The sequence below is a fragment of the Sciurus vulgaris genome (genome assembly GCF_902686455.1).
Source record: "Sciurus vulgaris genome assembly, chromosome: 7".
Classification (NCBI taxonomy): Eukaryota; Metazoa; Chordata; class Mammalia; order Rodentia; family Sciuridae; genus Sciurus; species Sciurus vulgaris.
The window spans coordinates 21,500,273-21,513,431 of NC_136467.1; the positions used below are offsets into that span (position 1 = coordinate 21,500,273).

At 37.3% G+C, this 13,159-nt stretch overlaps 1 protein-coding gene across 8 annotated transcripts in view; it reads right to left on the bottom strand.

The window, feature by feature from the left end:
• Positions 1-13,159, bottom strand: part of UTRN (utrophin) — a gene marked incomplete at its 3' end in the record, with an annotated part of 506,460 nt that overhangs the window by 311,478 nt on the left and 181,823 nt on the right. For all 8 annotated transcript variants that reach the window (XM_079146787.1, XM_079146786.1, XM_079146788.1 and 5 more), the window contains 5 exons: positions 12,935-13,063; positions 11,496-11,669; positions 9,556-9,711; positions 5,377-5,547; positions 122-301 (listed from right to left, as the gene is read on the bottom strand). In XM_079146787.1, coding sequence (XP_079002913.1) covers positions 122-301; positions 5,377-5,547; positions 9,556-9,711; positions 11,496-11,669; positions 12,935-13,063 — 810 coding nt within the window. The remainder of the gene's footprint in view (positions 1-121; positions 302-5,376; positions 5,548-9,555; positions 9,712-11,495; positions 11,670-12,934; positions 13,064-13,159) is intronic.

The following is a 13,159-nucleotide window of genomic DNA, read 5'->3' on the forward strand; positions in this document are numbered from 1 at the left end:
AGCAAAATATTACTGGGACACACAGAAAATAGGATTTGGAATTCCAATCAGAGCTGCATTCATTTAGAAATAAGTAAAGCAGAAAGGAAGAGGTGAGCTTCACACGCGTCCGGAAACACACCATCAAGGTACTGCACCAGTCCTCGGTCCAAGTGCGAACTCGGCTCCACCCTGCGCTTAGGACACACAGCTTCTCCTCCAGGACGGGTCCACTGCCCGTGACCAAGTTCTGGAGAGTAGCACTGCTCTCTGTGATGGCATTTAAATCCACTTTTCTCTTTTCCAGATCCTTCAGAACATTCTAGAAGATAAAAGCACCAAGACCCACTTGAGCTTTCAGAATATTATAAAATTTATGGGTCCTATATGTTTTAACTTTTCTTTCACCTAAGCACAGTAATCCATGACTTCCTAGATAATCTGCATGTGTCCAAGGTTTACAAATGCAATTTAGCAACATGATGAGAGTCCTTAAGTTCCTAACAACAATTACAATGTTCAAGCGAATATCAGAGAATGCAAGAAACTGTGATGTGAACAATATGATTATTTCATTTAAGTATAAATTTTATGTATTACAAATACCAAATATCCTCATCAGAGGTCTAAATAAAAATATTAATTTCATTTTTAGGAACTGCAAGCCAGTAAAGCAGAAAGATTCCAGAACTCAGAATTCTAAAACTTTATAATGAATTTGTCTCCTAGATATCATGGGAAACTATTGCATGTGTACTCTGACTACTTGCAAGGATTATATCCTGGAACTAGGTGGCTTGACATATAATCTGTCATATAAACATTACAAAAATATTTCATCCTTAGTAAATCATCAAAGAACTAGAAAGTCTAAGATCGGTCTTAACGACCACCATAATATATCAAAGGAATGGTCTAGATACTATAATGATAATCTGACTGATACAATCTTAAATTTGACCAGGCAAAGAGTACATCCACAGAAATGAAGAGTGTGGTCAAAGACAAAGTTCTTGCAATCAAAAAGCAACATGGATACGTGTCCACCTCACTACCACTACTGCCCTGCACTTTTTAAAATGCGCTGCACCCTCTTAAACCAACATTTAAATCAATCACTTCAAGGACCTACAAGTTTATATTTGAAAATCAAAAGATCACATTTTGGAAAGCATGCAAATTGCAAATCACTAATGAGTAAAAGTTTAAACACTCACTTGGCCCCTGTCAGTCATTGGTATATTTACGAGAGCAAGGAAATATTTCTTTCACAAATTCTTCTCCAGCAAGGGAGTAAAAAGAAGACCCATAGCCACACACTCCCTAGTTAATTCCTTCAGTCTTATGCACCGAGGGACTAAAATAGTCTGTAAGAGTTTAAGGAATAACTAACTATGACTAATTAAATTTAAATAATACATATATTATGCTAAAGATTTTTTAGCAAAGAAAATACACTGAAAATGAAAAATGATATTTAAGCTATAGAATAAAAATACTATTTAGGTGCAGAGATAAAATGCCATTTATGTTTTCCATTGAAAGTAATTTTACATAATCTTTAAGTGCAAAAACACTAAAATGCTGTGCACATTCCATAAGTCTGAAAACACATTCCATAAGTACTGAAAAGATGGGTGATTGTGTTACATACTAATGTTTAATTTGTTTTATTCTAGTGAAAAGAATGTGCTATGCAATTCGTATGCTTCATCTTCATTATTTCAAATCTGTTATATGATCAAATGAAATTTTAAGAGTATAATTCCAGGAAACAAATATCATTATTTACAGTCTTTACCTGAAAAAAAAAATGACAAGAATCAACTAGAAATGAAATTATATGAGCATAGAAAAAAGATTAAATATTAAATATACAAAATTCAACATCCCCTATGTATTAACTATCAGCAATTAGTAAAAGAGAGCAAACATGCATGCATTCACACAGCAATAGAACAAATAAGTAGGAATAAACTTCTTGCATATCTACATAATGTTCAGAATGAAAAAAAATCAAAACATTATGTAGGAATGTGAAGGAAGTTGGGGGGCAGGGTGAAACATACCATATTAATAAAAATACTTAACAAGATACCAATTCCCATCCAACAAATCTATTAATTTAATGCAATTCAAACCAAAATCTCCAACAGTGTTTTTTTTAAGTTAGTTGAAACTAATAATAATTCTTCATATAAGACTGATTATATGCTAAAAAGGAAGCAAAAAGACTGATAAAGCCTTTACTATAATTAAAATATAGCATAAAATTACTTAGACAAGAGCCAGGCACAGTGGTATACACCTGTAATCCCAGCCGCTCAGGATGCTAAGACAGGAGGATCATGAGTTCAAAGACAGCCTCAGTAACTTAGCAAGGCCCTAAGCAACTTAGCAAGACCCTGCCTCAAAATTAAAAAAATAAAAAGGACTGGGGATATGGCTCAGTGGTTTAATCCCTGGTATGAAATTAATAAATAAATAAAAATAAAACTACCTAGATAAACAGTTAAGGAACTAGCACATTTTAGAGGATCATCAGATCGGTGGAACAGAAAACAAGGAAAAGCAACAGGTACATAAGATATGACTTTGACATATCAGATCGGCAGAGAAAGGATCAATCACTCAATAGACAGTGGTGAGATCACTGGTTACCTGGGAGCAGTTTAGAGCCTCACCTCATCAAACTCCAGAAGAATTAAGCCATTCAAGGTAAAAAAATGAAAGTCTAAAAGGGCTTGAAGAAACTATAGCATATAAATATAGTAAATATAAATCCCATGACCTTGGAGTAAAGTTGGCCTTTATAAACACTAAAGGCAGAATAATGAAGGAAATATGGATACCCTGTGTTTAAAAATACACATAACCATGTTTGTTAGAGAAACTTTAAAAAAAACTCCACGGCTGCAATAGCTTTTTGCAATAATACTCAACACACTAAGAATTAATAATCTTAACAAAGAATTTAAAAGACTAATCTGAGGATAGAAAAACTGGTCAGAGTTACAGGAAAAAGGATATTTGTAAAAAGTTATAGGAGGCTATAAACTTATGGAAAATAGTCTAATTCAATAACCAAAAAATAATGATGTGTGCCTACTGTTGTCAAAGATGTAATTAAAGCAAGCAAATAGAATTCTCGTTCACAGGCACACATATAACATTTCCAAAGGGCAATTTCCTAATATGTTTAACGCTTTAGGACAGATTTATCTTTTGAACCAATAATTTTAGGGTTAAATAGTTATCCACATATGAATGTAAGCTATGATTTAGCTATGAATATATTCATCATCATATTACATACAATAGTGAAAAACAGAAGTGATTTCAATAGGACAAAAATTAAATTCAGTAGATACTGTGCATATCCCTAACATGTAAGACAACACTCATAGGTGAAGGAAAATGTTGAAGATATAAATTTTTAAAAGAAGGTTAGGAAACACTAGATATGATATAGTTTCTTTTTAAACATATAACTGTGCCTGTTCTTTTTAATATGTACCTGGAAAAAAAAAAAAAAAAAGACAGGAGGGTAGTGTCTGAGCCTAGATGATTTGGCTCCTGCCTTTTTGTTTGTTTGTTTGTTTGTTTTGTTTCGTTTCGTTTTTGGTAGCACACTGTGCAAATTCCATCCAATTAGCTTACAGTACTCCATTTTCACAATTATAACTAGTCACAGGCAACCACAGTCTGAAAACATAAAATGAAAAATTCAATCAACAGACAATTTAGGAGATATAAATTGTATGCTGTTCTGAGGAGCATGGAGGAATTTCCTGTTGTCCCACTCCTTCCTGCCTGAGATGGCCAGTGGGGTCAAGATCACACCCTACTCATCCAGAAGACATTTAGCAGCCCTCTCGTTGAGTAGACGCACAAGCTGCTAAGTCATAGGGCTTGTGTTCCAGGAAATGTTGTTATACTTCATAATGGGCTCAAGTGCTATTTGTGATGGCCACAATGCAGAAGGCCAAGGAACACCATAAAACGAGGGCGTGAAGGGAAAAGTACAAGTCGTCAGCTTCATAAGGAAGGAAAAGCATCCTGTGCTGCAAGTGGTACGAATTTTCTACCTGAAATTGTGCAGAAGGGAAAAGAAAACTGCTCATTTTGCTGTCTCACCTCAAACTGCAAAAGTGATAGCCACAGTGAATGATGAGAGATCTGTTAAGATGGAAAGGCATCAACTTTCTGTGTACAAATACAGGGAAAAAGCACAATAATACAGGCCGTGGTATTATCTGCAGTTTGGAGCATTCACCGGGGTTCATGAAATAAATTCTCTATAGATAAGAGGGAACTGCTGTACAAAAATTATGTTACTATTAAGAAAACAATGACTTATTTTCGTAGTTGTTGTTTTGGTTTGGTTTGGTTTGGTTTGGTTGGTACAAGGGATTGAACCCAGGGGCACTCAGCCACTGAATCACATCCCTAGTTCCATTTTTTTTATTTTGTATTTTGAGACAGGGTCTCACTAAGTGGCTTAGGGCCTCACTAAATTGCTGAGGCTGGCTTTGAACTTGTGATCCTCCTGGCTCAATCTCCTGAGCTGCTGGGATTACAGCCTGTACCACCGCGTCCAGGAAAAAAATGGTTTTTAAGGTAGACTGTACAAAGAAGATATTTCCTTGAACAACTTGAATTTAACAAAAGCCTCTGCTTTGCATTTACCCACACAACAACCCCCATTCTCTCTCACATCCCTTTCTTCACCCCTTTCACTCAACAAATCTGATGGCCATGATTACACTTTTTGTAAGCTATTTTCCACAGTGAGACTACTCTTCCCAGTGCCTAGTACTTCATTTGCTTTCAAGTATCATCTCCACTGAGCATTCAAGGTAAGCAGCAGGGGGAAAACCCACAGCAAACACCTGCAGAGACTGTCAACAGGGATACCCTTAGTGCAACTCTGAAAAGAACAGGCAGATCAACTCTATAGTCTCTGCAACTGCAAAATCATTATAGGGCCAAAGAAAAGTCTTGTGTTGATTTTGTTCAAAAATCTCACTTTCTACTCTTGACACTAATTAGTTTATAATTGAAAGATCAGTTATTGGTAAATATATACATATAGATGTATATATTAAAGAATTAAAATCAAAAGGCAGTCTTTAAAAATAAAAATAATAATTAAAAAAAGAATTAAAATCAGCACAGGACTGAATATTGAAAAAAATTACACTGATTTTGAAGGTGGTTCATTAAAATGTTTCAAATATCACATAATCATAAGACTTATAAAGGAGTGGATGATCCATGTGAGCTTGACGCTTTGGGAACAAGATAAAAATATCTTGGAAAATTGTTGTTTTTAAAATGTTCTTCTTGGGACACAGAAATGGAAAATAGAAACGATCCTTCTGAGCTGCAACTTACTTTAGCCCAGGAGATTTCTGTATCCAAGTCAGCAAGCACACCTTCCGAAGTGGACTTGTGAACCAATTCCGCTTCAGTAGCAGAGAGCCATTCTGAGAGGGAGGCAGACTCTTTCTTCATTTTCCGGGCCAGCTGAGATGCTCTTTCCAGGTCCTGCTTTCCCTCTGTCACCTGAACAGCAGAGACAAAGTGAAAAAGGGATTGAGACTGAGGTGAGGATGAACATGAATGGGAACAAATCCAAATATCAATTAAAGATTGAAACTGATTCACATTGAACCCCCAAGACCTGCATAACCTTTACCTGCAACACGTCAGAATTGTCCAACCTTGCGTTTCTGAAAAAAGACAATCTGCTTTAGTAGCCGTGGGTCAGACGACCCAGGGTTGTGATCGCAGCTCCTGACACTGGTAGAAGCCCACCCTCAAAGGTTTGTAATGAGGATGAAATGAGAGAAACACTACAGGAAGGACATAGCCCAGTCCTTGGGACAAGATTAAGGATCAATAATCAAGTATGTATTATAATTTGAATAAAAGATAGCAGAATCCTCTCAATGAAAAACTCAATTTGAAAAGCACATATATACTATATTATGGCAGTTTGAGAGAGAAAAAAGCACTACTTTCACAGTGGTATGTTTTACAATTAATGACATGATTTACAGTACTATGCAATATAAAACTTATTATTATTTTGTTCTTCTTGTTTTGTTTTGTTTTGCTTTGGTTTGGTTTTAATACCAGGGATTGAACCTAGGGGCACTTAACCACTGAGCCACATCCCCAGTCCTTTTTATTTTTTATTTAGAGATGGGGTCTTGCTTACAACCTCCCTAAGTTGCTGAGGCTGGCTCTGAACTCATGATCCTCCTTTCTCAGCCTCCCTAGTTGCTGGGATTACAGGCATGTCCTAGCTTATTCCTCTTCTTGTTGATAGAAAGCAAAACATTCACCCATCTCCTAATACAGTTTCTGTTTGTGCTGAGGAATCCTATAAGTGTTATTTAATTAAAATCCACCACAGCTCTGGGATAGTATTCTCTCCATTTTACAGATAAGGAAAATGAAGCTTAAAAAGATTAAGGTCAAGACAGAGGTGGCACAGTCGCTGAACAGAGTGGGGTGCAACCCGTCACACTGCATGACAGCATTCCCAAACCAAGAACAATCATTCACAACACACAGCTGAGAAGACACCACCTTAAAGGGCGTAACAGCATAATGCATAAAGTGATTTCTTATTTTGATGAGTACCTGTGTATAGATAATAACATCTAAGTAGTACAGTGATATGTCACATGAGATGAAATTTCTTGGATGACATAAAATGACAAAACGACCAAATTTTGTTAATAAATAACGAGGGATTATATTTGTTTCTTCTGTTCCCCACTCCTAGTTTCAATTTCACTTTTTCATACCTCAATAAATCCTCAAGGATTCACTGCTATTAAATGCCTTCTCAAAAGTGTTATTTTTTTCCCATAGATTTTACTTAAAATGCATGACTCTCATAGCACTTCAACACAGACTTTAGGAAACAAACACTTGACTTATATTTTAAAAATCTCATGAATTCAAATGATACTTATCTGACTTTGTCATGTCTAGACAGTTATATAACCATTATAAAACTTAATGCCACCAAAAATTTGTATATACCAGGATGAAAATCATTTGCAGTTCAACTTATAACAATTTCTACTTTTTCAGTCTAATCGATACGTTGTAAGATGTACTGGTATTGAGTTAGCCCACTGCAGGTTGTGACTTCTCTACCTGGCCACTTGTCCCTTCTTCCTCATGGATATTCAATCATTTCTTCTCAGTGGGCTCCTCTCCATCAGCTAGTAAGCACGTTCATACTCACCGCTCACACTTAGAAAAAGGGGAAAAAGCCCTCTGGGGGCCCCTTCTCCCCTAAAGACCTTCCCCCCTCTCCTTTTCCCATACAAATCCTCAAATCCATTTTCTTATAGTACCGGTTTTAGTGCCTCGCTTACCACACGTAGTTCAAGCCAGGCTACTCTGGCTTCTACCACCACCACTCCACCATCATGTCAGCGAGAAAGCCGCGATAAGGACATTCTATATGCTCTCCACACTTATCCTCCTCCTCCTCTTCCAATTCAGTCTCAAAAGTGCAGTGAATGACTCTAAAAAATGCATGCCTGAACCAGTCATCTACAGACTAAAAACCCTGCATAACTGCTTGCTAATCTTAAAACAGAGATTCAGACCTTTGACAAACTCGGTGACACCAGCAGAGTCTGGTTTCATCCTGTCTCCCTGACATCATGTTCCCCACACGGGCACTGACTCTCTAGCCATGCTGCCTCCTGCCGTGGGGCCTTTACACACCCTGTTCCATGAGCCTCAGGAGCCCCTCCTCCAGTTTCACCCAGGATACTCCTACCCATCTTTCAGGTCTCAGCTAATGCATCACTTCTGTTATGGTTTAGATGTGAGATCTAAATCATATGTGAGATCATTCAAGAACTGTCCGAGGTTAAAAAGATCAAATTATAAGAGGTGAACTTAATCAATGAATTAATCCACTGATATGGATTAACTGGATAGTAACTATAGGCAGGGAAGATGGCTAGAGGAAGTAGGTCCCTGGGTGTGTGGTTGTAGGGCTGTCCTTAGAGAGCAGAGTGTTCTCTCCCTCCCCCTCTCCTTCTTAGTTGCCATGTCCTGAGCTGCTTCCCTTTACCACATCTTTCCACCATGATGTTCTGCCTCGCTGGGGCCCAAAGCTATAAAGTCAGCCAACCACAGTCTGAACCTCTGAAACCATGAGCCAAAATAATCTTCTCTTTCTCTAAGTTGTTCTTCTCAGGTCTTTTGGTCACAGTGACACAAAGGCTAACTAAAACAACTTCCTCAAGGAGGTTTTCCTAACCAAAGACCGGACCAAATCTTTTATCTATAAAGTGTCACAGACATCCCTTCAGAACACTTCAGACTGACATTCGGGAATTACTTCATGTAACTACTTGATTGACAGTTAACTCTTTCACTACCCTCAACTCTACCCGAAGAAAAGATGACTTATATTTTTGCTTTCCACTGTATTCCTACTGCCTATATACACAGTGAAGTCTCAATTATGCTGAATAAGAAAATTAGTAAATGCCAAAACCTAATTCATGCTAAAAACTAATTAGAGAATTAGTATAAAAACCAGCAAATCCATTCTCATCCCTATAATGTCCCGCCAGTGAATAAATAATACATAAGAAGTAATTTCAACTATATGATACCAAAAAGAAGCTCTAAGACACGAGTTCCAGATGTACAATGCATCAAAATATATCACACCAACAACCTCATCTTGCAGAAGTGAGATCAAAATCACCTAGAAAAAGTATGGACTGTTCATTCTTCTTGGTTTTAAGTTGATAACAAATTTTTAGTTATTTTTCTCTGGGTTTATGCAGAAACTTCAACCTCACTTGAAGCAGAAGTTGTTAATATTTAATGATGGAAGCAAGATCCAAAACTTTGCCCAACAGTTTTTCAACACTGGCCATGTTTCACTTCCTCATGTGCCTTTGTTCTCCTGGTCTTGGGGCCAGATTCTCAAAGAGAATGGACAATAAGCCTGCATGATCCACTCAGTCCATCACAGTAAGTGGCCCAACAACCCCCATGTGGAGTCACTGAAATGCCCAAATTTTGGATGTTTCTTGGCAGGAGTTTAAGCCCTGGTAGATTAATATGAACTTCCTGTCACTTCATATTTACTAGCTGATGTTTTAACATTCCTCAATAGACTATTCAATTTAGAAAAACCAAGACCAATAACTTGAGTTTATACAATGACTATTATTAGTGGAATTTGCTTAGAATAATTTATGAATGTCAGTAGACATTGAAAGTATAAATATTAATCTGGATTAAATATTAAAAATAACTTTCTTAATTCACTATTAATCATCACAATAGTAACACACTATTTAAACAAATACAGCATGGAACATGAATTAATGCCACATGCATTTTCCAAGAAAGTAAAATTTTAAAATATATGAGAGGACTGGGGGTTGTAGCTCAATGGTAGCATACATACTTAGCATGCACAATGCAAAATTCCCATTATGAAACAATAAGATAATAATGCATAGAAGCACATGAGAGAGAGGAAATAAGTTGTAGCACTGCTCTCCTTACCTGGGCACCCAGGTCATTGTACAGGACCTTCAAAGAGGTCAATTGCTCATCCATCCCTTTAGGGTTGTCCGTTTGCTGCTTCTGGACAATGTGCCTCCCTGTTTTGATTACAGTCTCCACTTCAAGTTTGACTTCACTCAAAGTTTTATATAGTTTCTTAAAAAACAAAAATAACAAATTTCACATTGTAATAAAAATTTGCCATCTGGGATCCTATCAGAACGCAGCTTACACAGATTGACAGCTAAGAACTAACGAAGGAGGTCAAAGGGCCTTCTCAAATGGGGTTCAAAGGTTGAGTCAAGTGAAATCAAGGTTGTGATAACTTTTACAAATCAGATAAGAAAATAAACTAATAGAGGTTACGCTGGTTTGAAAAAAACTCAGACGTGTTTTAAATGTTGATGAAATTACTTAATAATACAATATGGATATTTTTCCTACTTAAGATGGGGAAAATATTAGCATAAATGTTTATCATGTATAAAGTTACATTCTAGGGCTAGGTTAGCTCATTGGTAGTACATGTGCTTAGCATGCATGAGACCCTGTGCTTGAATCCAGGACCAGAGAATAAACTCAGGCTTTCACACATGGAGGACAAGCACTCTATCACTGAGCTACATCCTGAGTCCCCCCAAAAATTTCATTTAAAAAAAAAAAACAAAACTAAATGCTATGACTACAAAAAGCCATCACTAGCTATTTCTGGCTGTTGGAATTTGGAATTACTAACATTTATGTGTTTCTATTTCTCTGAAGGAGTAAGTCCACCATAATGAGCAGGTACTACTCATGTATTGAAGATATATATAAAACTTCATCTATGAAGATGAATATGACTACATAATATCAGAGTTCTATAGGTCAAATTCAGAGCCTCACTGCTTTGGGCAGCTTTGCTTGATTCCATACGTCATCCTCCTAACCTGAAACATCTCACGGGACACTGTCACCTAACACAACAGTGAACCACTTACATGAGTCAAGGACAGTGCTTACTCTGTTTGCCACTCTATCCCAATGAGTAAATAAATGCTTACATATATGCACATGGACATTAAACTTTTTCCTATTTGTGCACTCTTCCACTCAATTAAAAGCAGACATTTAGACACTGTAGTTTGAAGGAGCTCAAAGATTCTTCCCTGGCTTCTCATCTCTGACAAGTGTCAACTTGTCTTTTTATGATCCTCAAGCAGGTATCTAAGATCCCGCCCTCCTAGCCTCATTATTTTAAAATTTCTATACAGTTGAGTTTTAAAGTTCAAGATTAAAATAGTAATAAAGCTTTATATATTATTTCTTCTTTCCAATTTTAGGTATAGACTCTGATTTAAACTTTTATTTCCCTAGCAAATGAATTTCTTCATAATGTAATCTTCCTGACATCCATTCTAAGAATAAATTTTTCTTCTTCTTTTATAAAGCTTCAGCTTTATAAAAATTAGTAGTTAACAGTGCACTTTCCTTGGAAGGGATTTTTTTAATGTGTTAATATTCTTGACATCTATCCTAGGTACTTTTCTTCTAGTTAACTCAAATATATCCTTAAAAACTTAGCTTACCAGCCACATTCTTCTGACGTCTTTCCTAACTTCACAATGGGACCTTGCTGTGCAATATATGTTTCTAGTTGTACAATATATAATGCCATATTTTAAAAGCTAGAGTAAATTTGTAATACATGCTAGTTACATGTTTATTTTAGGTACCGTATCTCATTACACTGTGATTATTGACTTTACCCTCTCCTATGTCTCATCTCTTAAAATTTCCTTGGAAAGGAAAGACCACACTTCATAATTTTTAATGTGTTTTCCTTCATTACCTCCCCATGTTTAGCAAACTCTAGACTAATGACCATGTGCAGAAGTGATAGCCTGAGTCGTATTAACTGCCAGAAAGCCAACCAGGCATGTGACTCCCCAACAGCTCACCATGCACTTGTCCAGGTGGGTCTGAATGACCTCAGGGTCTACATCCTTCACATCCAGAACGTGAAGCTCAGCTTTCACACCATCTAGCACACGCTTACAGTCCAGCATGCGCTGCTCAAAGTTAGCAGGCTTCTGGAAAAGCTGGAATTTGGTAGACACCTCTCGAAGTTTCCTCTATTGGAAGAAATGAAAGTAATAAGCAATTCACATCAGAATGACAATCTCTCTCAAAGAAGGTATCAATACAAGACATACTGCTAAAAAGTTATACTATAAAGCACAAATAAAAACATTCAGTATCATGACAAAAAGAAGAAAAATCTTAAAGGAACTCAGTGATGCTACCTAATCATAAAAGTGTCATGAATCTGTGTCTTCATCTCAGAAATAATCAATGTGGATAATGCTAGTCTCACTAGAATTAAAATTTCACTAATTTTCTCACCTGTTCAAAAACTATCATCCAGGAACCTAGAATTCAAATGCCCTTCATCCCAAGTTCAGAGTGAAAACCAGTCTCTCATAAACCATTAAGGAACTTAGCAACGTGCTCCCAGGCACCTCAGTGTAATGGTTCATTTGAATGGTCAACTTGACTGGATTAAGAGATGCTAATGATTAAGAGGCCTCTGGGTGTGTCAATGAGGGCGTGTCTAGGAATGATGGGCATGTGGGATAGTGAACTGGAGTGGAACTGGAGTGGATAGTGAACCCTCCCCAAGCACGGGCACCACCACCCAATAGGGTGGAATAAAAATTTTAAGAACAAGGAAGCAGATGCAGATGCAAGCTCGTTCTTCTTGAAGGGGTTCTCGACTGTTGCTTTGATGGTCTTAAGATACCGGACTCTGGCTTCTTCACTCTTAAAAAGTGGACTCTGCCAGTGATTCTCCAGGTAGTTTCCACAAGCCTTGGTCTCAGACTAGGGTAGCACTGTTGATCCTTCTTGTTCTGGGGCTTCCACCTATTGGACTATGCAGTTACTGGTTCTTGTAGTTTTCTAGCCTACAGATGGTCACTGTGGACTATCCAGCTTCTGGTCATGTAAGCCAATCTAATAAATCCCCTTTTTATAATCATAATTCCTGTTGATTCTGTTCCTCTAGAGAACCCTGACTCATACACTCAGCCTGCCCAATGCATCAACCACACCAGTACTGACAGGGGCTCTGTACTGAAACAACAGTCCATAAAGCTAACTTCTAAAGCTAGCTCACTCTCTCTTCTCAACTATAAAAATCAGATTCAGTATTTTTCCACCCATGCACCAATTTGCTTCTGCTGCCCTGGAGTGCAATGCACCTTCAATATATCACTCCCATTCCACGGTCTGCATCATAAAGAATACCAAAGGCACCGGTAAGCATCTTGTGCTCTTTTTCTTTTTACATTGTCTCAGTCACATTAAAAAAGAAAAGGAAGTGCCTAGTCCTGTTTACCTGTAGCACGTCCATCTGACTGCCTCCTCTAGCAGACCTGCCCTCTGGGGAGGTCGGAGGCTGGGAACGCTGATTCTTTCTCAACTCCTCCAGAGTGAGCTCGTGGGCTGAGATCTCTGCTTGAATTTTCTACCAAGAGATTAGAAAGAGAAGAGGATGGGTTTTTTAAAAAGCATAAGAAGGAACAATTCAAAAATCCCATATAGTTGTATAATTTATAATACC